This window comes from Bubalus bubalis, chromosome 10 (assembly GCF_019923935.1).
Source record: "Bubalus bubalis isolate 160015118507 breed Murrah chromosome 10, NDDB_SH_1, whole genome shotgun sequence".
Taxonomy (NCBI): Eukaryota; Metazoa; Chordata; class Mammalia; order Artiodactyla; family Bovidae; genus Bubalus; species Bubalus bubalis.
Genome location: NC_059166.1, coordinates 38,759,331 through 38,783,096, shown reverse-complemented (window position 1 = coordinate 38,783,096; position 23,766 = coordinate 38,759,331). Strand labels below are relative to the sequence as shown.

Here is a 23,766-nt window from a genome sequence, read left to right as displayed (position 1 = left end):
TCTTATAGAAACATTTCTCAAAATGAATCTGATGAAACACCTGTGTTCTTTCAAATGTTGTGGTAGTCCATGGTGGGGGAGGGGGAAGCTAACCTAATCAAGTAAGTTTGGGGGAAAATTAAAAGATATTTCTTTAGAATTTTTCAAAACCTTGAACATGGTAAGTTCATATTAAGCTTCAAGAAGCTAACACAGCATACATTATTTCTCAAACCTATTTAATCACAGAGCCCTTTAGGGTGGGAATACATGAACACATTCCAAGAAACACACCCCTGGAGGAACATCTAGCAGGGGAACAGAAAATAGTTTAGGGTCCAGATTAGGGACCCACGTATCTGAGTTGCCTCATAGGCTGCAGGAAAAGGAAGGGATTCAAGAACTTTGTTCAGTTTCCTTATGCTTCCGGAATCACTGGATTTTTCTATCTTAAAGGAACTAACACATTGCTAGTCCCCAGAGTACAGAAAAACTTTACCTTTTGAGAGGCTATTTGTCAAAATGGATCAGTAGCTTTGGTACACTTTGACTTAGTGAGTCTTCTGGTGAATTTCTATCCTGCAATACACAGAACTGTACAAAAAAGGTCTTAATGATCCAGATAACCATGATGATGTAATCCCTTACCGAGAGCCAGACATCCTGGAGTGTGAAGTTAAGTGGGCCTTAGGAAGCATTACTACGAACCAAGTTAGTGGAGGTGATAAAATTCCAGCTGAGCTATTTCAGCCCCTAAAAGAGGATGCTGTTAAAGTGCTGTACTTGATCTGTCAGCAAATTTGGAAAACTCGGCAATGGCCACAGGACTAGAAAAGGTCAGTTTTCATTCCAATAACAAAGAAGGGCAATGCAAGAGAATGGTCAAACCACCAGAAAATTGCACTCATTTCACATGCCAGCAAGGTAATGCTCAAAATCCTCCCAGCTAGGCTTCAACAGTACGTGAACTGAGAACTTCCAGATGTATAAGCTGGATTTAGAAAAGGCAGAAGAACCAGAAATCAAATTGTCAACATCCGCTGGATCATAGAAAAAGCAAGAGAATTTCAGAAAAACATCTACTTCTGCTTCACTGACTACACTAAAGCCTTTGGCTGTGTGGATCAAACAAACTGTGGAAAATCCTTAAAGAGATGGGAATACCAGACCACCTTAACTGCCTCCTGAGAAACCTGTGTGCAGGTCAAGGAGTAATAGTTAGAACCGGATATGGAACAACAGACTGGTTCAAAATTGGAAAAAGAAGTACATCAAGGCTTTGTCAGACAAGCCTATTGTCAGCCTGCTTATTTAACTTATATGCAGGGTACATCATGAGAAATGCCAGGCTGGATGAAGCACAAACTAGAATCAAGATTGCCAGGAGAAATAGCAATAACCTCAGATATGCACATGACACCACCCTAATGGCAGAAAGCAAAGAGGAACTAGAGAGCCTCTTGATGAAAGTGAAAGAGCAGAGTAAAAAAGCTGGCTTAAAACTCAACATTCAAAAACTAAGATTGTGACATCTGGTCCCATCACTTCATGGCAAATAGATGGAGAAACAATGGAAACAGTGACAGACTTTATGTTCTTGGGCTCGAAGATCACTGCAGATGGTGACTCTAGCCATGAAATTAAAAGATGCTTGTTCCTTGGAAGAAAAGCTATGACAAAATTAGCATATTAAAAAGCAGAGATAACACTTTGTCAACAAAGGTCCATATAATCAAAGCTATGGTTTTTCCAGTAGTCATGTACCGATGTGAGAACTGGACCCTAAGGCTGAGCACTGAAGAATTGATGCTTTTGAACGTGGTGTTGGAGAAGACTCTTGAGAATCCCTTGGACTGCAAGGAGATCAAACCAGTCATTCCTAAAGGAAATCAATCCTGAATATTCATTGGAAGGACTGATGTTGAAGCTCCAATACTTTGGCCACCTGATGAAAAGAACTGACTCATTGGAAAAGTCCCTGAATCTGGGAAAGATTGAAGGTAGGTGAAGCGAACGACAGAGGATGAGATGGTTGGATGGCATCACCAACTTAATGGACATGAGTTTGAGTAAGCTCCAGGAGTTTGAGGTAGACAGGGAAGCCTGGCGTGCTGCAGTCCATGGGGTAGCAAAGAGTCAGACATGATAAAGTGACTGAAAAACAATGAACTCAATGACAGAATACAATGCAGCTATTAAAAACCATGGTATAATGCAGGTTTTCCCAACTAGCACTGCTGGCATTTTGGGCAGAATAACTTTCTGTCATCTTGTGTTGTTCTGTGCACTGTAGACTCTTAGCAGCATTCTTGGCCTCTACCCACGAGGTGCCAGGGGAACCCCCTTCATCAGTTGTTATAATCAAAAATGTTTCCAGACATAAAAGCCCCCTAGGGTATAGAATCCAGGTCAAGAATGTGAAGTCAAGTGGGCCTTAGAAAGCATCACTACGAACAAAGCTAGTGGAGGTGATGGAATTCCAGTTGAGCTATTCCAAATCCTGAAAGATGATGCTGTGAAAGTGCTGCACTCAATATGCCAGCAAATTTGGAAAACTCAGCAGTGGCCACAGGACTGGAAATGGTCAGTTTTCATTCCAATCTCAAAGAAAGGCAATGCCAAAGAATGCTCAAACTACCACACAATTGCACTCATCTCACACGCTAGTAAAGTAATGCTCAAAATTCTCCAAGCCAGGCTTCAGCAATATGTGAACTGTGAACTCAGATGTTCAAGCTGGTTTTAGAAAAGGCAGAGGAACCAGAGGTCAAATTGCCAACATCCACTGGATCATGGAAAAAGCAAGAGAGTTCCAGAAAAACATGTATTTCTGCTTTATTGATTATGCCAAAGCCTTTGACTGTGTGGATCACAATAAACTGTGGAAAATTCTGAAAGAGATGGGAATACCAGACCACCTGATCTGCCTCTTGAGAAATCTGTATGCAGGTCAGGAAGCAACAGTTAGAACTGGACATGGAACAACAGACTGGTTCCAAATGGGAAAAGGAGTTCGTCAAGGCTGTATATTGTCACCCTGCTTATTTAACTTCTATGCAGAGTACATCATGAGAAACGCTGGACTGGAAGAAACACAAGCTGGAATCAAGATCGCCGGGAGAAATATCAATAACCTCAGATATGCAGATGACACCACCCTTATGGCAGAAAGTGAAGAGGAACTCAAAAGCCTCTTGATGAAAGTGAAAGTGGAGAGTGAAAAAGTTGGCTTAAAGCTCAACATTCAGAAAATGAAGATCATGGCATCTGGTCCCATCACCTCATGGGAAATAGATGGGGAAACAGTGGAAACAGTGGCAGAGTTTATTTTTCTGGGCTCCAAAATCACTGCAGATGGTGACTGCAGCCATGAAATTAAAAGACGCTTACTCCTTGGAAGGAAAGTTATGACCAACCTGGATAGCATATTCAAAAGCAGAGACATTACTTTTCCAACAAAGGTCCGTCTAGTCAGGGCTACGGTTTTTCCTGTGGTCATGTATGGATGTGAGAGTTGGACTGTGAAGAAGGCTGAGTGCCGAAGAATTGATGCTTTTGAACAGTGGTGTTGGAGAAGACTCTTGAGAGTCCCTTGGACTGCAAGGAGATCCAGCCAGTCCATTCTGAAGGAGATCAGCCCTGGGATTTCTTTGGAAGGAATGATGCTAAAGCTGAAACTCCAGTACTTTGGCCACCTCATGCGAAGAGTTGACTCATTGGAAAAGACTCTGATGCTGGGAGAGATTGGGGGCAAGAGGAGAATGGGACGACAGAGGATGAGATGGCTGGATGGCATCACTGACTCGATGGACGTGAGTCTGAGTGAACTCCGGGAGCTGGTGATGGACAGGGAGGCCTGGCGTGCTGCGATTCATGGGGTCGCAAAGAGTCGGACATGACTGATCAACTGATCTGATCTGATCTGATACATAGAACATACACAATACACTAAAGAGAAAATGTAGTTATAAAAGTATAGTCAGTAGGACTACATTATTTAAAAAATACAAAAGAAAACAAATAATACATGTATATAAGTATGTGTGGGCAGGGGGAAAAGGGGAGAAAGAGAAAGAAAATGGAAAGATACAGACCATTATTTTTGCTTGGATGGTAAGACTACAGATGATTTTTTCCCCATATATATTTTTCTATATAAATTCATATTAATTCTATAAACAGAGAAATCAACAAATCATCAAATTCCACTATTTACAGAAAAGAATATGCTACTAACTTTACTAAAATAAGGTTATTGCTTTCAAAAATGATTACTTTGAAAGGGAAGGAAAATACTTATTATATTTGTGTATTACAAAATGCCACCCAGGAGTCAATCTCATTGTAAAACTGTCCTTCCCCTCAAAACTAATTCTGCAAAAGCAGAGAACTCAGAGTAGGTGCATTCTACTGAGGGGCGAGGGAAGTACCAGTGTATAATACTGAGCCAAGCAGGCCTCATAACACTGCTCAGTAAAAGACAAAAATATGAGAAATTTAATTTGGATCACAGTTTACATAATAGCTACAGCTGTTGCTGTACATATTTATGTTCTGTTTTTCTCTCATTTTTCTTTAGGAAAGTATATGTAGGAGACTTCCCTAAACTTGGAATGTTGTGAACCAAATTCCAATTACTGGAGTTAATAGTCAAGTGTAATAGTATATTTGGATAAAATTCAGGCAAGCTTTCTTTCCCTCCTCACATTTAAGCCTTAATGACATGAAAACTGAATTGAAACAGAAACATCCTAAAAAAGCACTTATGGTCTATCTATTTTCTGCAATTCTAGTAAATTTAGCAATGTGGGAAAATGAAGAGATCCATTTCCCGGATTGCATGAGAAAATAAGGCAACACAACATCCCTGTTTCCAATCATAGCCCTGGGGAACAGACACATGGCAGACGCTCACAAGTATTTCATGAATGAATGAACGTTGCTACTGCTAAGTCACTTCAGTCGTGTCCGACTCTGTGTGACCCCATAGACGGCAGCCCGATTCTCCAGGCAAGAACACTGGAGTGGGTTGCCATTTCCTTCTCCAATGCATGAAAGTGAAAAGTGAAAGGGAAGTCGCTCAGTCGAGTCCCATTCTTCGTGACCCCATGGACTGCAGCCCACCAGGCTCCTCCGTCCATTGGATTTTCCAGGCAAGAGTACTGGAGTGGGGTGCCATCGAACACTACAATTATACTAATTCTGGGCCCAGCACCTACTCTGCTATTTCACTGCCCCCATATGCAAACAATCCCATGATGTCGATATTGATGTCCCTTTTCATAGATGGAAAAAATGAAGCTCCATCAGATCAAGTAACTTGCTCAAGGTCACAAGGTTAATAAGTTTCCATTATACAATTGTGTTTCAAAGAATTTCGCTTGCCAAACACATTATTTGGATAAACATGCTTGCTGAAAATGAAAGTACTAGATTACACACCAGTCTCAGCATCCATTTTTCCTATTCCTCCTTGTTCTACAAAGGACTGATTAGAAACTGTGTCCTAATCCTACAGAGAACAGGGTATTTCATTTAACTACACACATGTTTTTATTGCCACAATCCAATAATAATCTAACCGAGATGATGTGTTCAAGTGTCACCTTTTGTCATCAGAAATGTATTGGTAAAATGAGAAGTGACACAGGAGAGTCAAAATGTAGGAAAGTGTGATTTAACAGATAAAAAATAAAGCCTTAAATATTAACTAAATGATGTTTATGACTGTAGCCCAACAGGCTCCTCTGTCCATGAGATTTCCCAGGCAAGAATACTGAGTGGGTTGCCATTTCCTTCTCCAGGGGTTCTTCCTGACCCAGGGATCAAACCCAGGGACAGCCTGCACTGGCAGGCAGATTCTTTACCACTGAGCCACCCTGGAAGCCCAACTAAATGATAGATATGACCAATTAAAACTACCTTACATTAAATTTAAACTTTTACTTTCCTTGAATGTATGAGACTCAACAGTTATATATCTTGACTGAACACTACTACCAAAACCCATTGGTAAGCCTTTAAGGCCAGGTTTCTCCTCCATCTGCATAGTCTCAGAATATGGAAGATTCCTGATAAATGTTCCAAAGCCACGTACCCATACGAAGCCATGTGTTTTCCAGTGAGGGTCTGACCATGAGTATCCAGGGAACACAGATCAGCCAGTGCTGGAAGTCAGTGTTAGTAGTGGGCCTCCAGCAAGGCAAATGTGTCTCCAGAAGGCAGAAGAGACGGCAGGGAGCAGAGAACGCACAGGAATGGGAGCAGAAGAGAGAGGATAAAGGCGGGCTGGCAGTCAAAACACTCTCACTTCTCCCAGCAAACTGGAACGTTTCCCTCACCTGATGAGTGCTGTTAGAGCCACTCATCCAGAAGTGGGGAAAAAGGGGCCTTTCCTTTTCCTCAAGCCTACACAATGCCACCAACCCAAATTACATGGACCATGCAAGAAAAAACACACAGGGGATGTTGTTAAAGCATACTTTGTGTTCAGAAGCTGTCAACACATACCCTTTACCAATTAGTTCTTACATCAAAGAAATACTGTTTGCTGAAATAACAGTAAATGAATTTTCCTTGTACAAGGAAAAGATCTTACAAAATACCATGTCCCCAAACTGCCAGAAGTACTTACAAAAGAAAAAACAAAAAACTAGCCACTGAAGTATAGCTATGTCTGTCTAAAGTCTTTTAAATGATTGTTTAGAAAAAAGAAGCTCAAGTAGTCAATACAGAAATGAAATGCATGTCCACAGAGGTCCTCCCTAACCACAATCCAAATAATCTGAGGCAGGGCTTCACAGTTTCCAAAGCATTTACACTGCCTTTTCTAGTCTGCACAATAGCCTTAGGAAGGAAGTACGACAGATGTCATTATTCTATTTTGAAGATAAAGAGACAGGCCTACAGAGTAAGTAATTTTTGAATACAGTTTCAAGCTAGTAAAGGGTAGACAGAAAGCCAGAATTTAGGTCTTTAGGTTTTTTTATAAACGTTGCTTCGAATTTTCCACTTTGAGTGGAAAAGACACTAGAAAAACCCAGGAATCTGTATTTCTTTAAATTAGGCTCTAAATTGCCATGTAACTACTTAGACATAATAAATATTTTTAGGATTATGTTTTAAGTATATTAAGAACAGAAAACACTTCAAAGATCATTAAATTCAGATCATTCTTAATTTGTGCAAATTACTTACTAAAAGAGAATGAGGGGGAGGATGGGAGACTACAGAGAGGAGAAGACTAGAAGAAACCATGGCATCACCTTAGTGAAGATGTTTGGAAAATATTCTCAAGTACCTGGAGGCCCTGGGACAGCTGAGTTCCTGAAGTCTTTACCTTTGAAAAGGCAGAGAACTTTATCTATAGTACACTGTCAAAAACATAAACATTTACGTCAGATATTTTGTGTGACTTAGGAAGTTCTGCAATTCTAGAAATAGTTTTTAACGATTACAAAAATGCTTCAGGATGTATGACAGCTTGTTCAATTCGCTCTTCTTCTAAAAGATGTGTTTTGAATTTCATACTGCTTTCACCTCTCTTGAGGGGAGATAGAGCATATGCCTGTTAACCTATCTCACCTTCTTTACTATGCTTGGGCTCCTTTTTCTATGAAACAAATTGTTACCTTGCTGTCCTTGCTGCCTCATTCTACCACTGAGTTCAGCCTGCCTCAAATTTTTTTCCATGAACTATACTGGCATTTCCCAAAGTGTCTACTGAGGATCATTTGTGATAGTTAATGTGTTTATGTAAACAAACAAAAATGAAGAGAATCTTGCTAAACAATGTATAATTAACCCCCTTTCTGGAAAGTCACAACAGGCACTGGCATGGATGGTAAAGGCTCTAAGAAATCCTGTAGTAAAGAATCATGTTTGCTTATTTAATTTGGCTGCACTGGGACTTAGCTGCGGCATGTGGGATCCTGAGTTGCATCATGTGGGCTCCTGGTTGCAGCATGCAGGATCTAGCTCCCTAACCAGGGATTGAACCCAGGCTACCTGCATTGGAAGCATGGAGTCTTAACCACTGGACCACCTGGGAAGTCCCAAAACATCTTTATTTTTGTTTAACTCATCTCACCAAACTTATTTGATTTGTCCCCATTATAATTAGAAAATCTTGAATTACCAAACTGACTACACTGGATCATTTTCAAAGAAACCCAACTCACTATAAAACATAACATAAACAGAAAGCCCAGGAACTTCCCTGGCAGTCCAGTGGTTAGGACTCTGAGCTTTCAATGTAGGGGGTGTGGGTTCGATCCTTAGTTGGGGAATATGATCCCATGAGCAATGTGGTGCAGCCAAAATTTTTTTTTAATTAAAAAAATCAATATAAAGTCCATTATATATTTTATCAATACATATTTGATGTCACATTGACCTTATCAAATAGTATTTCTTTGGGGAAGGTGTATTAACATTACTTACATTTAAATTTTTTAAAAGAGAATTATTGATTTGTTTACTTTTTATTAGAAGTTTTCTGGTGAACTAAGAACTTGAACTGAAAGAGGTTAAGGTCTCAACTGACTGAACATGTATGAAAATATTTAAACACAGAGCTAATACTACTTTAATACCTTTTATCCTTAAATGCTAATTTCTCCAACTGGCTTCTCCAAATTATGTCATCCTCTGTTTTATTGAAGAACATCAGCTTCACTTTCCTTAAAAGAAAAAACAACAATTCAAAAGTACTATTTCAATTATATTTAAAATATGCATGAATGGAAAGTCTAACCGTGAATTAGCATGAATGTTTTTTCAGTGTCAATTAGGTAATCAAAGGTAACAAAACTAAAGGAATCAAGTGAATAAAACAGCTTAGAGTAGAGGAGGAAGAGAAAGAAATGATGACTAAGGGATGAGAACATGTCTGTTGAAGTCCACTGAGTTTTTAATAGATTTAGAATACCTTCTACTAATCTAATAGCCTCTCAAGGGACAGTAATTAAATGTAAAATGACATACCTGAGACTGGGTATATTAGTCAAAGCATAATTCAGTACTTTAACCATTGGTGTGAAGCCTGTTCCTGCTGCCAATAAAAAGAGATCTTCCAATTCTTGGAGCTGGGATATTATAAAATTGCCCTCAGGATTGCTTACAGAAACATAATCTCCTACACAACAAAATATACATGAAATCAGAAAAAAAAAAAATCAGGAAAACTGAAACAGTTAACCTAGCTGAATTAAGAACACTAGGAGAAGCAGGTTGCATAATTATCAGACTATATCTCAGTTTTCAAGGAATGTAAGCAGTTTTAAGAATATTCATTAGGCCCCCAAGTATGTCATTATACTCACATTTTCATTATAATCAAATTAATAATAAAGTTTTATTATACTTATTTCCCAACATTATTTTCCCAAACCATCTGGTGTCTCTAATTTATAAACTACTGCCACTAATTATCAATAAAGTCTTGATTGCTAAACTACTGATAAAACTATTTAAAAAGCAGAGTCTGTGTATACCTGTCTTGCATAGTACAGAGTGGAGAATACATATTCACTACTTACATACTGATTCTTAATCATAGTAATAAACCTAGTAGGAGAAAAAAATTGAAATAGAAATACTTTCTAATATCTTATTATTATCTTTTTACTGTTAATTTTTTAATTACAAAAGTTACATTTCCTTACCAAAGAACATTTAAAAATATGCAAATATACAGCAATAAAAATCACTTCTAGATACTGTTAATAATTTGAGAGAATTCTTTAGTCAATTTTAATTTTTTTAGTTTATTTTATTCCCCACTCCCTTCACTGAGGTTACTTCATACATTTGTAAAACAGATTCATTTGCCACACTCTGCATTCCATCTGGGATTCCCTGACATCACCAAACACAAGTTGCAGAACTTGCATTTTTTTCTGAAAGTTTTATATTTTTTTCACATAGTAAGATTCACTCTGCATGGTCTTTGACAAATGCATAGTCATGTGTCCACCATCTCAATAGCATACAGAATGCTTCTATCACCCTAAAAATTCCCCTTTGTATTCAACCCCTCACCCCACCCCTCACAACTATTTATCTGTTCCATTCCTACAGTTTTGCTTTTCCAGAATGTCATATAAATGGTAAAACTGTACAATTTGTAGCCTTTTGAGCCTAGGTGGTTTGGCACAGCAAAATGCATTTTTAAAATATTATCTTATGTACTATTTTCTTAGCTCAGTCTCCCAAGACAATAGAAATAAAAACAAAATAAACAAATGGGATGGACCTAATTAAACATATAGGCTTTTGCACACAAAAGAGACCATAAAAAAAAAAAAAAGACAATGTACAGAATGGGAGAAAATATTTGCCAATGATGTGACAGACAAGGACTTAATCTCCAAAATATACAACAGCTCATACAACTTAACAACAACAAAAAACAAACAACCCAATGGAAAAATAGGTAAAAGATCTTAGTAGATATTTCTTCAAAGAACATACAGATGGCCAATAGGCACATGAAGAGATGCTCAACATCACTAATCATTAGAGAAATGCAAATCAAAACCACAATGAGGAACCACCTCACACCAGTTAGAATGACCATCATTAAAAAATATACAAACAACAAATGCTGGAAAAGGTGTAGAGAAAAGGAAACCCTCCTACTCATTTGGTGGGAATGTAAATTGGTACAGCTACTATGGAAAACAGTGTGAAGGTTCCTCAGAAAACTGAAAATAGAATTACCATACGATTCAGCAATCCTATGCCTGGGCATATACGTGGACAAATCAATAATTCAAAAAGAGACACGCACACCTATGTTCACAGCAGCACTATTCACAGTAGCCAAGACACAGAAATAATCTAAATGTTTAGCAACAGATGAATGGATAAATGTACATACATACAATCGGGTAATACTCAGCCATAAAAAAGAATGACATAATGCCATTTGTAGCAACATGGATGCAACTAGAGATTATCATACTAACTGCAGTAAGTCAGAAAGAGAAAGACAAAATATCATAAGATATCACTCATATGTGGAATCTATTGGCACAAATGAACGTATCTACAGAACAGAAACAGACTCACAGACATAGAGAACAGACTTGTGGTTGCCAAGGGGGAGGAGGTGGGAGAGGGAAGGACTGGGAGTTCAGGATGAACAGGTGTAAACTATTATATATAGGATGATAAACAACAAGGTCCTACCATAGAGCATAGGAAACTATATTCAATATCCTGTGATAAACCATAATGGAAAATAATATTAAAAAAAGAATGTCTGTATGTGTATAACTAAGCCAATTTGCTGTACAGCAGAGACTGACACAACATGTAAATCAACTATACTTCAATTAAAAAAATTTTTTTAAACACAACTGGAAAAAAACCCCACAAAATAAAACAAGAGCTGTTCTGAATTCCTATTAAAAACAAAGCATGATCAGAAACCATACTTGGGGCACACTACTACCAAATCTACAATCAAAATAGTTGAATAAACCCTTTTCTGGTATGCAACTGATATAATCTCTGTGCACCACTCAAATAAGAGAACTGTCTTCAGGACATTTCAGAAATTTTCAATGTAATATTAAAAATAATAAAAAAAATAAAGTTGTCCATACTTTAAAAAACAATTTCAAATGCTCTGGTTTATTTTTAAATGCTTGGCTGCTCATCTCTTTTCTCTTTCTTATCCATGGCAGGATAGTAAGAATTGGATAGTAATTGATGAGTTAAACATTAGAAAGTAACAGAAGCTCCCTGTTATAATTTGAAAGGAACCATGAGAGCAGAATATCCTCGGGAAAAAAATCAGCTGTTTGTTTACTAAAGAAGCCTCACAGAATGATATTATCTTGATAATTTCTGTCCACAGTCCAGTCTTTCCAATGTCATAAAATTGATTAGACTCAGGCATGGACCTAATGCTACTCTAATTCACAAGAGATTAAAGCATACCTGCCAGAATGGCAACGATTTTCAGCCTGACCACCTGCATCTAGTAACCTGAGCTCCATCCGGGACTTCCATTCCCAATGCAGGAAGATAAAAAATTGGACTATTTGGAAGGCCAAAATAATCATATAAAATTGCTCAATGAACATAAAATTGAAACAAAGTGGATAGTTTGATAAGGTAGCTCCTATAGGTCATAATGGAGTTTCATGAGTTATCACTGTCATGCCAGTGTACAACCCTCTAAGGGGCACCAGTGTCTGTGCCATGAGAGCTCCCCTAGATGAAATTGAAAAAACACTAGCCTTACTATTTCAGCTTTCCTTTTGCATGCTGTAGGCTGACTCTCCACTCTGTTTTGTGTTACACAATGTCTACAGATAGGCTGTAAGACCACTGGTTAAGTTTCCACCTTCTATATTACAATTGTGCTGTCAGTCCTTCACGAGGTGGTATCACCTTCATTAGATCTGTAGGTATTCCAAAATTCTATAGGTTCACATTTATGTTCAATATTTTGATTTATGTAACCAAAGATGACTCATCACATCTGTTATATGTTGATTGCTGAGCTTAACTTTCAGATAGCAAAAATTTTCTCTATTTCCAAATTTCAGCAACCTATTTCACTTGATATTACTGCTAATGTGGTCTTAAAGGGGGAAGGGCACATTTATTGTTAGGCAAAAGACAGTGAAAAGCTGAAGACATAGAAAAAGGAGTAAAATAGTAAGGGAGGGAATCTCTAAATATTAGTAGATTTCATTATAGTCCCTTTATTAATTCTTTCAGAGTACTTTTATTAAAAGCCCATTATGTGCCAACTGCTCTGCTAGGGATGGGAAATACAAAGATAAGACAATCTATACTCTTAAACTCAAAGTTCTATAAATAGGAAATATTATGTATTCTTATCCTAGAGCTATGAACAAAGTGTTAGTTACTGAGGGGTTCAGAAGAGGAGGGAAGTTTCATAAAGGAAGTGATATTTTAAAAAAATACTAAAACAAAGGTACTTGACAGGTAGAGAGAGGGTCAATGGGCATCCTACAAAGCTCATGTGTCAATGAATGAGGATGGCAAACTTGTAGAGCCTGAGTAGCACAAGTATTTTGTATAGTGAGAGGTGAAGCTGGAGAGTTCATCAAAGTCTTCATAGGCCATGAAAAGGGTATAATCAGTTAGGTAATGGAGACCCATCCAAGGTATCAAAGCTGCATAGCAACATGATTAAATTGATTATCAGGGCAGATATGGATAAAGAACTGGAAAATGCAGATTAATAGTAAGATATCAGTTAAAGGCAACTGAGAGAGACCAGTTACAGATCAAGAGAGAAGTGATGAAGGATTGATCTAAGAGGTGGCAGAAAGGATAGAAAAGACAGATGAAAAAGCTACTGTGAGGTAGACTCATCAGAACTTAGCCACTGACTGGATTGGGAGGGAGGCAATGGTTGTCTGAGGAGGCCTTACAAATAGCTGAGAAAAGAAGAGAAGTGAAGGCAAAGGAGAAAAGGAAAGATATATCCATCTCAATGCAGAGTTCCAAACAATAGCAAGGAGAGATAAGAAAGCCTTCCAAAGTGATCAATGCAAAGAAATAGAAAACAATAGAATGGGAAAGACTAGAGATCTCTTCAAGAAAATTAGAGACACCAAAGGAACATTTCAAGTAAAGATGGGCACAATAAAAGACAGAAACAGTATGGACCTGACAGAAGCAGAAGATATCAAGAAGAAGTGGCAAGAATGCACAAAAGTACTACTCAAAAAAGATCTTAATGACCCAGACAAACCACAGTGGTGTGATCACTCACCTAGAGCCAGACATCCTGGAATGTGAAGTCAAGTGGGCCTTAGGAACTATGAACTAATCACTACAAACGAAACTAGTGGAGGTGATGGAATTCCAGCTGAGCTTTTTCAAATCCTAAAAGATGATGCTGTGAAAGTGCTATATTCAATATGCCAGCAAATTTGGAAAACTCAGCAGTTGCCACAGGACTGGAAAAGGTCAGTTTTCATTCTAATACCAAAGAAAGGCAATGCCAAAGAATGTTCAAATCACTGCACAACTGCACTCATTTCACATGCTAGCTAGCAAAGTAATGCTCAAAATTCTCCAAGCTAGGCTTCAACAGTATGTGAACCGAGAACTTCCAGATGTTCAGGCTGGATGAAGAAAAGGCAGAAGAACCAGAGATCAACTGCCAATATCCATTGGCTCATAGAAAAAGCAAGAGAATTCCAGAAAAACGTCTACTTCTGCTTCATTGACTATGCTAAAGCCTTTGACTATGTGGAAAATTTTTCAAGAGATGGGAATACCAGACGACTTTACCTACCTCCTGAGAAATCTGTATGCAGTTCAAGTAACAGAACCGGACATGAAACAACAGACTGGTTCCAAATTGGGAAAGAAGTAAGTACGTCAAGGCTGTATATTGTCAGCCTGCTTATTTAACTTATATGCAGGGTACATCAGGTGAATGCTTGATTAGATGAAGCACAAGCCAGAATCAAGACTCCGGAGAAGGCAATGGCACCCCACTCCAGTACTCTTGCCTGGAAAATCCCATGGATGGAGGAGCCTGGTAGGCTGCAGTCCATGGGGTCTCAAAGAGTCGGACACGACTGAGCAACTTCACTTTCACTTTTCACTTTCATGCCTTGGAGAAGGAAATGGCAACCCACTCCAGTGTTCTTGCCTGGAGAATCCCAGGGATGGCGGAGCCTGGTGGGCTGCCGTCTATGGGGTCGCACAGAGTCAGACACGACTGAAGCGACTTAGCAGCAGTAGCAGCAGCAGAATCAAGACTGCAAGGAGAAAGATCAATAACCTCAGATATGCAGATGACATCACACTTATGGCAGAAAGCAGAGAGGAACTTAAAGAGACTCTTGATGAAAGTGAAAGGAGAGAGTGAAAAAGTTGGTTTAAAACTCAACATTCAGAAAACTAAGATCATGGCATCTGGTACCATTACTTCATGGCATATAGATGAGGAAACAATGGAAAACAGTGACAGACTTTATTTTCTTGTGTTCCAAAATCACTGCAGATGATGACTTTAAATTGAAATTAACTTAAATTGAAATAAACATGAAATTAAAAGATGCTTGTTCCTTGGAAGAATAGCTATGACAAACCTAGACAGCATGTTAAAAAGCAGAGATATTACTTCACTGACAAAGGTCTATATAGTCAAAGCTGTGGTTTTTCCAGTAGTCATGTATGGATGTGAGACTGAACCATAACGAAAGCTGAGTTTCAAAGAATTGATGCTTTTGAACTCTGGTGTTGGAGAAGACTCTTGAGAGTCTCTTGGATTGCAAGATCCAACCAGTCCATCCTAAAGGAAATCAGTCCTGAATATTCATTGGAAGGACTGATGCTGAAGCTGAAGCTCCAATACTTTGGCCACCTGATGCGAAGAACTGACTCATTGGAAAAGACCCTGATGCTGGGAAAGATTGAGGGCAGGAGGAGAAGGGGACAACAGAGGATGAGATGGTTGGATGGCATCACTGATGTGATGGCCATGAGTTTGAGTAGGCTCTGGGAGTTGGTGATGGGACAGGGAAGCCTGGGCATGTTGCAGTCTACAGGGTTGCAAAGAGTTGGACATGACTGAGTGATGAAACCGAACTGAACTGAATGGGAAGACTCAGGGAAGAGTCAAGTTTCCAAATGGGGTGGAGGATGAACAGATAATATTTTGCAAAGAAGCAAAGAACAGATGAGGAATATGGAAGCAATATGGTGAGACTAAGAGAACACAACTTTGGCTGCAGACATGGTGAGTTTAAGATATTTGACAGATTCCACAAGGAAGTAACCAAAGGAGAGTGTAATATATGATCCAATCTAGAACACAATCTAAATTAAAAAAAAAAATACTAACCAATCTGAAGCTGATCAAGCTCTGGTGTGAAGAATCCAGCAGGGTAGATTTTGATCAAAAAGTAGATGTATATATTGTTGGGAAGAACTGGTTCCTTGAACTCTGAGAATAAGGAATCAGATACAGGTGTATATGGCTTCACAATTTCAGTACCTCGAGAAAGTCAAAACAAAGAAATTCAATTCTAAAAATCTAAACAAATGAAGATGAAACATAAAAATGTTATGATGCTATCAGTATATATTTAAAACTGCACCCTTAATGTAATATATTTATAACTATGTTCTATATGTATACAGCACATGCATATATACTCTAAGCCAAAATGTGCTGAAATAATTTTAACAAATCAGTAATTCACCATAATATGAATAACCTGTTTTTATTAAGTGTGGCATAAAATGATAGGATTTTATGCTAATAAACTTAAAACAACCATCTATACCATCAGCATATAAGCTTTGTAATGGGCCACAACAAAAATGGCATCAGAAGTTTACACAGAGATACAAGGAGATACTTACACAATAATTTTAATTATATACCAAATTTTTAACAATGAATACTGATGGCCAATGGGATAATTTGAGTTTTAGGAAGGCATGAATTTTTGAATTATTTTAGCAATTTATCATTTTATGTATTATTTTGGTAACTGAAAAGAACACTAATCCAACTACTACTAAGAATATAATAATAAAAAACAGGGTAAAATTAGTAAGAAGCCATGTTATATTTTAGCTAGCCAAAATCCAAAGAAAGAGGAGTTAACACATTTGAAAGACCAAAATTTTATACATGGCTCTCTCACATATATGAAATTAACTATGTGTAAATTAGATACAATACTTGCACAATAAATACACTGGGGAAGATATCAGTTATTGAATAACTTGGCATTAGTGATGATGAAGAGAAAAATTGAACAGTGTGTATAACACACTATATTTATCAAATCCTGGCTGGTAGCCTGTGAAGCTACTTGCTGGAAACACTAGGACTGACTTGGGAATGTTACCTTTTGCAGCTTCAACAGATTAAGAAGATATTAGACAACAGCTGGAAGGGTATTTAAAACAAGAGGTAATTTGGGGGTGAAAATAAAGGAAAGAGAATTTACACAGTAAGGAATACATTTACAAGAGCTTCTTTTACTGGTGGCACATGCAAGGAAATCATCTATAATCATCCACTCATTTTCAGCTTTATAAATTCAACTTCATAAACAATCTTGAACTTAAAACTGGCTAATAAGAGATGCTGGTGTATGTTTCTGGTAGCTGTCTTCACAGAAGACTGTGTGCTCTCTAACCTCTTTCTTTTAAGGCTTTGCTAATAACAGATTCCCTGTGGGAGGTAATGGCAACCCACTCTAGTATTCTTGCCTGGGAAATCCCAAGGACAGAGGAACCTGGCAGGTTGCAGAGTCAGAGACAACTTAGCAACTAAACAACAACACAAGTAATCATTACAATGCTGGTGGCACCGTCTCTGTGACGAGTGACAACTTCTTTGCTCCACACAGTGAGGCAGCATAGCTCGAGTTCCCACTTGCAGGCACCCTGCATACACAAACCCAGGAACGGGATATCACAAAGACCAGCTGCCCAGAAACGTTTCACCAATAACCTACATGGGTGCTTACATTAGTACTGATTACAAACTCCTTATTAAAGAAAATGTTCCTGCAAAGCCTCACCTGTAATAGGTAGCTTGAGGTAAACGTGTTGCCCAACTGGCACCTGAAGATGTGTGCTTGGTGGCAGCATTAAGCAGAACAGCTTCGTATCATGAGTCACATCTTCCTTGGAAACTAACTGGCATTTTCTGTAGAACAAACCTAGAAAGAAGTTCATTTTCTCTTAGTGACAAATAAATTAGATAAGAAATACTCCCAGACCCACTACTCAAAAGCACAGACTCAGCTTCTGCTCTTTAGTGAGCCTGAATTTCACTAACAGGCGTATGACATTAAAATAAATTCATCACTATTTTGAAAATCTTACAGTGTTAGTTTTTTCCATTTTACTTCCTGACATATCCATTTTCTAAAACCTGTAAATACTTCCGTAATTTGAAAAAACAGCTCTATAAAATGAGTGTTATTTGCTCATGTCTGTTTTTATAGCATGTTAAAACCATTACAGTCTAAAAAATGAAAGCCTAGTTTTTTCTTCTTAAGTTTACTTTTTAAAATAATTTCATCCTTTATGCCTTTATCAATAGCTATATAATTAAATTGTAGATGTGAAAAATAGTTGATAACCATCAAAGTTCATTTTAAATTCTTTTCTTACAGAATGGCAAAGTCCTGAAACTCAACCATTTAAAGTTTAACAATACCAGCACTATTTAATAACTTATAAATATTTCTTTGATAAAGGCAGGAAAATATACATTCTTGTGTCTCTGTATGTGTGTTGTATATACACAAACAAAATCTATATGTATATGAATTATAGGACATTTCAACAGTCAAAATATGATTAAAACAAAAATAAACAGGTTAATAAGGGTATAAGCTCTGATTATCTGGAAAAATTTAAATGAAATACTGAAGATGGCAGGTTTGTGGTACTAAAATACAAATAAAAGGAACCAAGTATTTCTATAAATACTGGAAATATCTGAAGTTAATACCCTAAGCTCAGGAAATACTTGCATACAAAGCAAAATAATACCATTGGATTAGAAGATCTTATTACAGAAGTTCTGAAAGCATGAATATTTTCACTGGCAAATTCTCTTTTGAATGTAAACAGCATACCAGAATAGACTAATGACACTGATTTGTTTCATAATTTCCTCTTTTTTATAAAACAGCATTCACAGAGATGTATCAGGAATTAATCCTAATAAGGCATCTTTGGCCATGTGAAGAGTCGACTCATTAGAAAAGACCCTGATGCTGGGAAAGACTGAAAGCAAAAGAGGGTGGCAGAGGATGAGACAGATAGCATCACCGATTCAATGGACATAAATCTGAGCAAACTCTGGATGGTACTGGAGGTCAGAGGAGGCTGGTGTGCCGCAGTCTGTGGGGTCGCAAAGAGTTGGACACGACTTAGCGACTGAACAAAAACAATAACAAAGCATCTTATTATCCTAATTAAGCTCTTTTTTCTAACCTAAAAATATTTAAGTAGGTAAAGATTTACTTCAGACCTATGCATGTGAAGGCCCTACATCGAATAATCAATGGTTAGTAGAAAACTAAAATTCACATAGAATCCTAAGAAACCATTTTGGCCACAGTTTCATCCAATTCTCTTCTTCCCTTTTCGCTTGGTGCCCCAAAGACCCTGGTCACTACATCTTTCTACCCACTACCATGGTAGCTTAGCGTGCACATAAACTAAAGAGTGCATCGTGGCCAGGGCAAAATTTAGACAAGATCATGGCCAAGGGTACCATCCCAGAATTATATCAGAAGGCCTAATCCAATGCTAGACTGATGAAGGATCAAAGAAGCTAGGCTCACCCACAAGAAGAAATGAAGGTTCAGATGATCTCCTTTTCTCTTCCTCTAGACCCTTCCTGTGACCCAGAGTGGAAATACTGGGTTGGCCACAGAATTCGTTCAGGATTTTCCATAAGGCGTTACAGAAAAACTGGAACAGATTTTTGGCCAACCAATACGTGATGAGGGCTTCCCTTGTAACTCAGTGGGTAAAGAATCCGCCTGCAATTCAGGAGACCCGGGTTCAGTCCCTGGGTTGAGAAGATCCCCTGGAGGAGGAAATGGCAACCAACTCCAGGATTCTTGCCTGGAGAATCCCATGGACAGAGGAGCCTGGCAGGGTACAGTTCATGGGGTCACAAGAGTCGGACACGACTTACAAGACTTAGCGACTAAATCACAATATGCGATGAGACCTCCAAGTCTAAACACATGAAAGTTATAAACCAGACAAATAACTGTTAATAAGTTTTGTGCTGCACCCTGAAATGTACCTTCATAATGCCCCTTTAGAAGGCTAGGTTCAAATTCAGGATTTGTGAACTCCTCAGAGTTCCATGCAGGAAGAAGGCAAGGGGACGAGAGTTGCACCCCCAGACTGTTAATGGCCTGAATCCTGCTCTTCTCAGTCCTGCTGTCTGACCCTGAGTAGTGCCTTGTGTGGATGTGGGGACACTAGCCCATAAGTTCAAGCTTATCTACTTGCTGTCCCCATAACTAGCCTTGGCCACTCCTTGGATAGGCTTCCCAGGTGGCTCAGTGGTAAAGAATTGCCTGCCAATGCAGGAGACGTGGGTTTGATATCTGGATAGGGAAGATCCCCCAGAAAAGGGAATGGCTATCACTCCAGTATTTTTGCTTGGGAAATCCCATGGACAGGGGAGCCTGGTGGGCTATAGTCAATGGGGTCCCAAAGAGTCAGATACAACTTAGTGACTAAACAACAATTTCATGGATAGAAGTGGATTTGGGGTCATTTACGCAGGGAATTCTGGGGCTCCAGATACCTGGAGTGCAGTGATTAAGGAAAGAGCTTCAATTCTGGGGGGACAATTCCTCGCTTTGCACACTCCTCACCCTGTGAAGGATGTGTGGTTGGTGGAGAGCCCTTGTGTTGTTCTGCAAGCACGGAATCCAAGGTAGGTGTCCCTCATGAAAAGGTCTAGGGGCCACAGTGCTTTCCTCTAATCAAATCTAGTACATACCCTCTGATGAAAAGCCTCATCTTCAGACCTGACAATTTCACCTCTAGCCTTTGTCAGAAAGGATTTGTTACAGTAAGTTGCATCTCTTCGACTATACTTAAAACACAAGGAAACTCTGGGTTACAATGATGGACTGGCTTTCTAGACAGAGAAGTAACACAGTATTCCTGCTATTTAACACTGTGAGATAATGTCAACATCTTTAAGTGTTAGTCGCTGAGTTGTGTTTGACTCTTTGCAATCCTATGGACTGTAGCCTGCCAGGCTCCTCTGTCCATGGGATTTCCCAGGCAAGAATACTGGAGAGGGTTGGCATTTCCTTCTCCAGGGGAACTTACTGACCCAGGGATCGAACCCTGGTCACCTGCATTCAATATCTTACCAATAAAATAATAAAACTGCCATAATTTCAATGGGACATGCTAATGATAGGTTCTAAAAGTCTCAAGAAAGATTTAAGAATGTTTTCATCTTTCACTCTTTCACTTACACTGAAGAGAGAAGTCACAGAGGCATGGACCTAAAGCATGGGGATAAAGGAAGATAAAGCAGATTTGTTGACCTGAGACTGAATAATGCTGGTATTAAGGTGTCAGGTTTTTGGTTTTATAAGCATAACTATACAAGAAAATGAAAAACTGAAAATAAATATGAGATGGTAAAACAAAAACACAGGACAGAAAAACGTTTGTTCAGAAACCTAATGTTTTAAAAAAAAAAAATCTTAATTTTTAAATTGGAGTACAGCAAAGTGATTCAGTTATATATATATATATGTATACATGCATACACACACACACACATTCTTTTTCAGGTTTTTTTTCATTACGGATTATTATAAGTTATTGAATATAGTTCCCCGTGCTATATGGTAGGTCCTTGTTATCTACTTTATGTATAGTAGTGTGTATCTTGGAGAAGGCAATGGCACCCCACTCCAGTACTCTTGCCTGGAAAATCCCATGGATGGAGGAGCCTGGTAGGCTGCAGTCCATGGGGTCGCTAGAGTCGGACACGACTGAGCGACTTCACTTTCACTTTTCACTTCCATGCATTGGAGAAGGAAATGGCAACCCACTCCAGTGTTCTTGCCTGGAGAATCCCAGGGATGGCGGAGCCTGGTGGGCTGCCGTCTATGGGGTCACACAGAGCCGGACACAACTGAAGCGACGCAGCAGCAGCAGCAGCAGTATGTATCTGTTAATCCCAGACGAAATTCTTTTAATAACATACAAATAATATTGAGATACTCAGGGTAACACTGCAACACTGAGGATAATATGGTAATTTGGGCATTCTTTATTCTTCTTGTTGAAAAGAAACTACAGCTTTCCTTCTAGAGAGTAGAATTTCACAAGGCAAAAATAAAGACAAAGTTCAGTGTGAGAGATCTGTGAAAGAGCACTGGATTGGGAGTCCACACCTTCCTGTTCTAAGTACTTTTTTTGTTTTTTTTTTGGCCATGCCATGCAGCACGCAGGACCTCAGTTCCCAGACTAGGGATTAAACCCATGTGCCCCTGCAGGGGAAGTGTGGAGTCAGTGGTTAGCACTGAATTCCCCTAGTGTTCTTTCAAAGCACCTGCTGCTACTGCTGCTGCTAAATTGCTTCAGTTGTGTCCGACTCTGTGCGACCCCATAGACGGCAGCCCACCAGGCTTCCCCGTCCCTGGGATTCTCCAGGCAAGAACACTGGAGTGGGCTGCCATTTCCTTCTCCAATGCATGAAAGTGAAAAGTGAAAGTGAAGTCGCTCACTCGTGTCCGACTCTAGCGACCCCATGGACTGCATCCTACCAGGCTCCTCCATTCATGGGATTTTCCAGCCAAAAGTACTGGAGTGGGGTGCCATTGCTATTCACGCTCATTTTCCCTGCTGGAAATAGGGGCTTACAGAAGTTATATAGTTTGCCCAAGATCACAGGGTCACTAGAGAAGATGTGGGATGGAGGAAGAAGTTATGAGAGTTTCTTGCCCCAACTCATAAACCTTGTTCAAAAAGTTTGAGAACAATAATTATAGACCAGTACATTGTCCTTTAGCATCTTCCTCATTATTTTAACCATGTCGGTTCAAACACAAATATCTATAGACTATCCCCCTACCCTTTACAACTCCCTAGTAACTATTTAATGTCCAAATTAAGGAATCAGTTCAGCAAGTCACCATCTATCTCAGGTACCTCTCTTCTTCAACATCCCCAGCAGGACACCTTGGAATTTCATCATGCTATTCAGAATAGTTTGTAATTGAAAACTTATGAATTATTTCTGGAATTTTCCATTTAATATTTTTGGACCACGACTGACCAAGGGTAAGTGAAACCTCAGAAAGCAAAGCTGCAAATAAGGTGGGGGCACTGTATTTGTCTTTGACTCTGATCTCGAACATGGGATTCCTAATACCCTGGTAAATTCCTAAGCAATAAGGGAAAACTAGGAACATCTTTGTTCTCATGTGGTGCCTCTAGGTGGATTCCTGGATGGGGGCTGGTCACCAGAAAGACTGAGTTATGGTCAAAAGTTTGGAATTTCCTGCTCTACAGCCCACCCTCTGGAGAGGAAAGAGGGGCTGGAAATGAACTTATGCAGAAGAAACAACAAAGTTTTAGTTATTATGTGCTTTTAAAAGTATTACATAAACTGCAATTATGCTGCTGTTTTTAAAAATTATTCAGCCTTTGTACTAATTTTGATAAGGTTTTCACTTAACCTCTGGTGGTTGCTGTTCAGTCACTAAGTCATGTCTGACTCTCTGCAGCCCCAAGGACTGCAGCACGCCAGGCTTCCCTGTCCTTCACCATCTCCTGGAGTTTGCTCAAACTCAGTGATGCTATCCAACCATCTCATCTGACCTTTTGTAATATAGCTTTACTATTCTCACTCAAACCACTCTTGCATATATGAGTAAGAAAACATTCATAACACATCTTCTAACACCCAGGATGATAAATGTGTATGGGTACATGCTTTTTCCAATTAGTAAATTGACAATAGAGCATAGATTCCTTTCTGTTTTAACTATTACTATTAAAAATAAATTTAAAATGTATTCAGTTCTTTTACTACCTTACCTAGACTGATGTGAGCTGAATCTTTCTTTCAAAGTGAGGATTTTGTAGAGTTAAACATCAGTGTTAAGCTAAGAAAAAGGCAGCTTTTCTTCCAAGACTAGGTTCAATGGGGTCCTTAGACAATGAAGCCCATATCGTTTAGTAAGGTTGTCACTAGATTTGAACATCTCTGTGCTTATCACCTTTCCTCAGCTCCAT

General features: G+C 38.8%; 1 protein-coding gene across 2 annotated transcripts in view; it reads right to left on the bottom strand.

Moving 5' to 3' along the window:
* The window catches only part of LOC102399398 (cytochrome b5 reductase 4), a 117,054-nt gene that overhangs the window by 6,672 nt on the left and 86,616 nt on the right, over positions 1-23,766 (bottom strand). For both annotated transcript variants that reach the window (XM_025294567.3, XM_006047974.4), the window contains 4 exons: positions 17,532-17,672; positions 15,833-15,985; positions 8,965-9,115; positions 8,574-8,660 (listed from right to left, as the gene is read on the bottom strand). In XM_025294567.3, the coding sequence (XP_025150352.3) occupies positions 8,574-8,660; positions 8,965-9,115; positions 15,833-15,985; positions 17,532-17,672 (532 nt within the window). The remainder of the gene's footprint in view (positions 1-8,573; positions 8,661-8,964; positions 9,116-15,832; positions 15,986-17,531; positions 17,673-23,766) is intronic.